General features: G+C 48.0%; 1 protein-coding gene across 1 annotated transcript in view; it reads right to left on the reverse strand.

Annotated features, from left to right (window-relative positions):
* Positions 1-2,976: 2,976 nt before the first annotated feature.
* Positions 2,977-6,644, reverse strand: part of smarcal1 (SWI/SNF related, matrix associated, actin dependent regulator of chromatin, subfamily a-like 1) — a 28,746-nt gene continuing 25,078 nt past the window's right edge. The window contains 1 exon segment of the mRNA XM_070441895.1: positions 2,977-3,255. Coding sequence (XP_070297996.1) covers positions 3,070-3,255 — 186 coding nt within the window. The 3' untranslated portion in view covers positions 2,977-3,069.

Below are 6,644 nucleotides of genomic sequence, written 5' to 3' on the forward strand. Positions count from 1 at the left end.
AAGCCTATCAGAAGCTTCTAAAGCCATGACATCATTTTCTGGAATTTTCCAAGCTGTTTAAAGGCACAGTCAACTTAGTGTATGTAAACTTCTGACCCACTGGAATTGTGATACAGTGAATTATAAGTGATATAATCTGTCTGTAAACAATGGTTGGAAAAATGACTTGTCATGCACAAAGTAGATGTCCTAACTGACTTGCCAAAACTATGGTTTGTTAACAAGAAATGTGTGGAGTTGTTGAAAAACGAGTTTTAATGACTCCAACCTAAGTGTATGTAAACTTCCAATTTCAACTGTATATACAAATACAGCTGTTTCGCTCGCTCGGATGCTTTAACTGAGTCAAATAATTGATCAGTATTTCAATATTTTATTTGGACTGACAAGGAGGTACGGTAGGGCGGGCAGGCCCCGCTAGGCCCACCTATAACACCAGCCCTGAAACCGCCTAAGCCTAATATACGAACATCCATGAAACATACAAAGCCATCCCCCGCCCCCACATCAGCTAATCAGATCACGTCTCCCTGTTCCTACTCCCCGCCTACAAGCAGCAACTCAAGAGGGAGTCACCAACAAAGAGAATAATGAGGCACTGTACAGACGAGGCAGACTCAATGCTGGAAAGACGAGGAAGACTCAATGCTGGAAAGACGAGGAAGACTCAATTCTGCAGGATTGTTTTGAGAATACCGATTTGAATATGTTCTGACTCATCCATCAACAGTGAGGAATCTACATTGTCAGTCACAGGCTTCATTAGGGGATGTGTTGATGATGAACCCACAATCCGTACATATCACCAACCAAAAACAATGGACGAACGGAGACATCTGTTGCATGCTGAGAACCCGTACTGCAGCAAGTAGAGACGCTGTTGCGCCCTCTTGTTGGTCCATGTCAAGTCCTCGGTGATGTGGACAGTGAGGAACTTAACTTCTGACTCTCTCTACTGCAGTCCGATTGATTGTCAGTGGAACGAACCAGGATTACTTAGTGGCGCACAACCCATACAAGGCAAGCAGGAACGAGCTCCACAAATCCATTAGGGAAGCAAAAAGACAATACTGACTGAAACTTCAATTCTTGCTTAACAACTCAGACTCGCCCCGTTACACTCACCCCTGTCATCATGAAGTGCATTGAGAGGCTGGTCATGGCCCACATCAAAGCCAGCATGCCAGGCACACTGGACCCACTCCAATTTACCTACCGCTCCAACAGATCCACGGAAAACGCCATTTCCATCACTATTCACACAGCTGTAACACATCTGGACAAAAGGAACACCTACGTGAGAATGCTGTTCATTGCCTACAGTTCAGTATTCAACACTATTAGCCCCTCCAAGTTCGACACCAAGCTCAGAGCCCTGGGTCTGGACACTACCCTCTGCAACTGGATCCTGGACTTCCTGACGGGCAGACCAGAGGCTGAGGATTGGCAAAAACACTGACTCTTAACACAGGGGCCCCCCCAGGGGTGAGTTCACCCACGACAGCGTGGCTTTGCACGACAAACCCCATCATCAAGTTTGCTGACAACACCACGGTTGTAGGTCCTGACGTCAACAATCAGCTCCTTTGTTATGCTGATGTTGAGGGCGAGGTGGTTGTCATGGCACCACAATGCCAGTTCACTTACCACCTCCCTATAGGCTGACTCATCGTTGTTGGTGATCCACATCAATCGGACTGCAGTAGAGAGAGTCAGAAGTTAAGTTCCTCACTGTCCACATCACCGAGGACTTGACATGGACCAACAAGAGGGCGCAACAGCGTCTCTACTTCCTAAGGCTGAAGAAATGTGGCATGCCAGCCTGTCCTGACCGGTTGCATCACGGCCTGGTACGGGAATTGCTCCGTCCACGACCGCAAGGCCCTCCAGTGGGTGGTGAAGACGACCCAGTACATCACTGGGACCGTGGCCCTCCGGCGGGTGGTGAAGACGGCCCAGTACATCACATCATTCAGCCTATTTAAAGTAGTCACTGTGCTGTTTGGTATCATTGTGTACACCACACTGAACATGGACCAGAGAAAACAAAGGAGAGATTTGTCTGAGGAGATCAGAAAGAAAAGAATAAACAAGCATGATAAAGGCTACAAGACCATCTCCAAGCAGCTTGATGTTCCTGTGACAACAGTTGCAAATATTATCAAGAACTTTAAGGTCCATGGAACTGTAGCCAACCTCCCTGGGCGCGGCCGCAAGAGGAAAATCAACCCCAGATTGAACAGAAGGATAGTGCGAATGGTAGAAGAACCAAGGATAACTGCCAAAGAGATTACAAGCTGAACTCCAAGGTGAAGGTACGTCAGTTTCTGATCGCACCATCCGTCACTTTTGAGCCAAAGTGGGCTCCATGGAAGAAGACCAAGGAGGACTCCACAAAAAATAAAAAGACAGACTGGAATTTGTTAAAATGCATATTGACAATCCACAATCCTTCTGGGAGAATGTTCTTTGGACAGATGAGACAAAACTAGAGCTTTTTGAGAAGTCACATCTGCTCTATGTTCACAGATGAAAAAATGAAGCTTTCAAAGAAAAGACCAGCAGTGAAACATGGAGCAGGCTGGGTTATGTTTGGGGCTGCTGTGCTTCGCCTGGCACAGGGTGCCTTGAATCTGTGCAGGGCACAATGAAATCTCAAGAATATCAAGGCATTCTGGAGAGAAACGTACTGCCCAGTGTCAGAAAGCTCTGTCTCAGTCGCAGGTCATGGTTTCGTCCAACAGGATAATGACCCAAAACACAGCTAAACGCACCGAAGAATGGATAAGAAAACATTGGACTATTCTACAACTATTGTTGCATTGTCGAGAAGGAGCCTGCAAGCATTTCGTTGGAMGCTGTACATACTACTAATAAAACTTGAGTCATTTCCAAAAATTCCTTTTATTTACTTTGGTTGCAAAGAAAAAGTTTGTTGAGAGCAATATTTACAAAGATGAAAAACAATACCCAGARACAGCTGATCCAACAAAGTACTCATGATAATCTGTTTCATTATGATAGTAGACCATAGGTATACATGGGACATCACTTGATTTCCTCCAGGAATTATCTGCCAAAGTACTCCTCTATGCGTCTCTTCTTGCTGGGGCTCTCTTCCACATCACTTCCTGGTTGGTTGCTAGGGTCATCCCAGGCCTCCACAGCCTCCAATAGGAGAGCTTCATCCATATCATCCTCCACCTCAGTGAACGACCTCTGGAACATCTCTGTGATCCTCCTCTGCTGGGAGTCCTGAAATACATAACACATTCACACACTTCATAACACAACAGAACACTTCTATAACACATTTCAAGCACTGTCATACACACACCACACTTCGTCTGCCTCACAAATGGTACCTATTCTCTATATCAGTGGTTCTGCACCAGTACTCCTGGGGGTTCTCAACCAGGACACCATAACTCCTGGGGGATCTTCAACCAGGCACCAATACTCCTGGGGGATCTCAACCAGGACACCAGTACTCCTGGGGGATCTCAACCAGGACACCAGTACTCCTGGGGGATCTCAACCAGGACACCAGTACTCCTGGGGGATCTCAACAGTACTCCTGGGGGTTCTCAACCAGGACACCAGTACTCCTGAGGGTAGTCAACCAGGACACAGTACTCCTGGGGGTAGTCACCAGGGCACCAGTACTCCTGGGGTAGTCAACCAGGGCACCAGTACTCGCTGGGGGATCTCAACCAGGACACCAGTACTCCTGGGGGTAGTCAACCAGGGCAGCCAGTACTCTGGGGGTTCTCAACCAGGGCACCAGTACTCCTGGGGGTCTCACCAGGACACCAGTACTCCTGGGGGAGTCACCAGGACACCAGTATCCTGGGGTAGTCAAACCAGGCACCAGTACTCCTGGGGGATCTCAACCAGGGCACCAGTACTCCTGGGGATCTCAACCAGGACACCCAGTACTCCTGGGGGTAGTCAACCAGGGCACCAGTACTCCTGGGGGTAGTCACCAGGGCACCAGTACTCCTGGGATCTCAACCAGGGCACCAGTATCTGGGGGTTCTCAACCAGACACCAGTACCCTGGGGTAGTCAACCAGGCACCAGTACTCCTGGGGGATCTCAACCAGGGCACCAGTACTCCTGGGGGTTCTCAACCAGGACACCATACTTCCTGGGGGTAGTCAACCAGGACACCAGTACTCCTGGGGGTAGTCAACCAGGGCACCAGTATCCTGGGGGTAGTCAACCAGGCACCAGTACTCCTGGGGTAGTCAACCAGGCACAGTACTCCTGGGGAGTCTCAACCAGGCACCAGTATCCTGGGGGTCCAACCAGGACACCAGTACTCCTGGGGGATCTCAACCAGCACAGTACTCCTGGGGGTTATCAACCAGGACACCAGTACTCCTGGGGGTAGTCCAACCAGAGGCACCAGTACTCCTGGGGTTCTCAACCAGGACACCAGTACTCCTGGGGTACTTGGTATAGAATTAGGAATGAGAATAATAGAATGGACTGCAAGGACTCCAACCAAACTTCTGTAGTTGTTGATCAGTCTCTCACGTCGCTGTGGAGGAATTTGGCCCACTTTTCCATGCAGAACTGCTTTAACTCAGAGACATTTCTGGGTTTTCCAGCATGAACTGGTCGTTTCAGGTCCTGCCACAACATCTCAGTTGGGATTAGATCTGGACTTTGACTCGGCCATTCCAAAACTTCACATTTGTTGCTTTTTTAGCCATTTTCATGTAGACTTGATGTTTTGATTCATTGTCTTGCTGCAGGACCCAGCTGCTCTTCAGCTAACAGACGGATGACCTGTCATTCTACTGTAGAATTCTCTGTTCCAGAGCAGAATTCATGGTTCCTTCTAGTAAGGCAAGTGGTCCAGGTCCTGAGGCAGCAAAGCATCTCTACTCAACAAACTGGATGCAGTCTATCACAGTGCCATCCGTTTTCTCACAAGCCCCATATACTACCCACCACTGCAACCTGTACGCTCTCGTTGGCTGGCCCTCGCTTCATATTCGTCGCCAAACCCACTGGCTCCAGGTCATCTACAAGTCGTTGCTAGGTAAAGCCCCGCCTTATCTCAGCTCACTGGTCACCATAGCAGCACCCACCCGCAGCACGCGCTCCAGCAGGTATATTTCACTGGTCACCCCCAAAACCAATTCTTACTTTGGCCGCCTCTCCTTCCAGTTCTCTGCTGCCAATGACTGGAACGAACTACAAAAATCTCTGAAACTGGAGACTCATATCTCAGAGCAGCTCACAGATTACTGCACCTGTACATAGCCCATCTATAACTTAGCCCAAACAACTACCTCTTCCCCTACTGTATTTATTTATTTTGCTCCTTTGCACCCCATTATTTCTATCTCTACTTTGCACATTCTTCCACTGCAAATCTACCATTCCAGTGTTTTAATTGCTATATTGTATTTACCTCGCCACCATGGCCTTTTTTTGCCTTTACCTCCCTTATCTCACCTCATTTGCTCACATTGTATATAGACTTATTTTCTACTGTATTATTGACTGTATGTTTGTTTATGTGTAACTCTGTGTTGTTGTATGTGTCGAACTGCTTTGCTTTATCTTGGCCAGGTCGCAATCGTAAATGAGAACTTGTTCTCAACTCACCTACCTGGTTAAATAAAGGTGAAATAAAATAAAATAAATCCCAACCCACCACCACCACCACGCTGGAGCGTTGGTATGAGGTTCTTAATGCAGTGGTTGGTTTTCCTCAGACATAAACGGGACCCATCACACCCAAATGACTCAAATGTGCCAAAAAGCACCCTGTTAAAGGGGGCACTGTCATCCTGGAAGAGACCACTAGAAATGATTCACCATTGGTTGAAGGTTGTATATTTACTGGTGTTGAGAGGACCTAAACCATAACAGTGATGTAGTGGAGGAGGAGCCTGATAGGTCAACAGCCAACCTGACTAAACCATGCCAGTGATGTAGTGGAGGAGGAGCCTGATAGGTCTCAACCAGCCACCTGACTAAACCATGCCAGTGATGTAGTGGAGGAGGAGCCTGATAGGTCAACAGCCAACCTGACTAAACCATGCCAGTGATGTAGTGGAGGAGGACCTGATAGACCTGATAGGTCAACAGCCAACCTGACTAAACCATGCCAGTGATGTAGTGGAGGAGGAGCCTGATAGGTCAACAGCCAACCTGACTAAACCATGCCAGTGATGTAGTGGAGGAGGAGCTGATGGACTGATAGGTCAACAGCCAACCTGACTAAACCATGCCAGTATGTAGTGGAGGAGGAGCCTGATAGGTCAACAGCCAACCTGACTAAACCATGCAGTGATGTAGTGGGGGAGCCTGAATAGGTCACAGCAACCTGACTAAACCATGACCAGGGTAGCCAATCTGTGGACTGACATGTGTAGCCCATCTGTGTAGCAAACACCACCGGTGCCTCTCACCTTGGAGTGGAAGCTGGCAGACTCTGCCTTCTCTGACAGGTTGGATTCTGATAGCCCCACTGCTCCAGAACATGCATCTTCTCCTGGATCATGGCCTACATAGATACAATACAATACAAAAAAATCAATATTTTATTGTCCCATTTGGTAAAATGGTTCCTTCAGAAGTATCACCCTAATAGATATTAGTTGTTCCAGGTTCAAGAGGAGG

Source organism: Salvelinus sp. IW2-2015, unplaced genomic scaffold, assembly GCF_002910315.2.
Source record: "Salvelinus sp. IW2-2015 unplaced genomic scaffold, ASM291031v2 Un_scaffold5114, whole genome shotgun sequence".
NCBI classification, from domain to species: Eukaryota; Metazoa; Chordata; class Actinopteri; order Salmoniformes; family Salmonidae; genus Salvelinus; species Salvelinus sp. IW2-2015.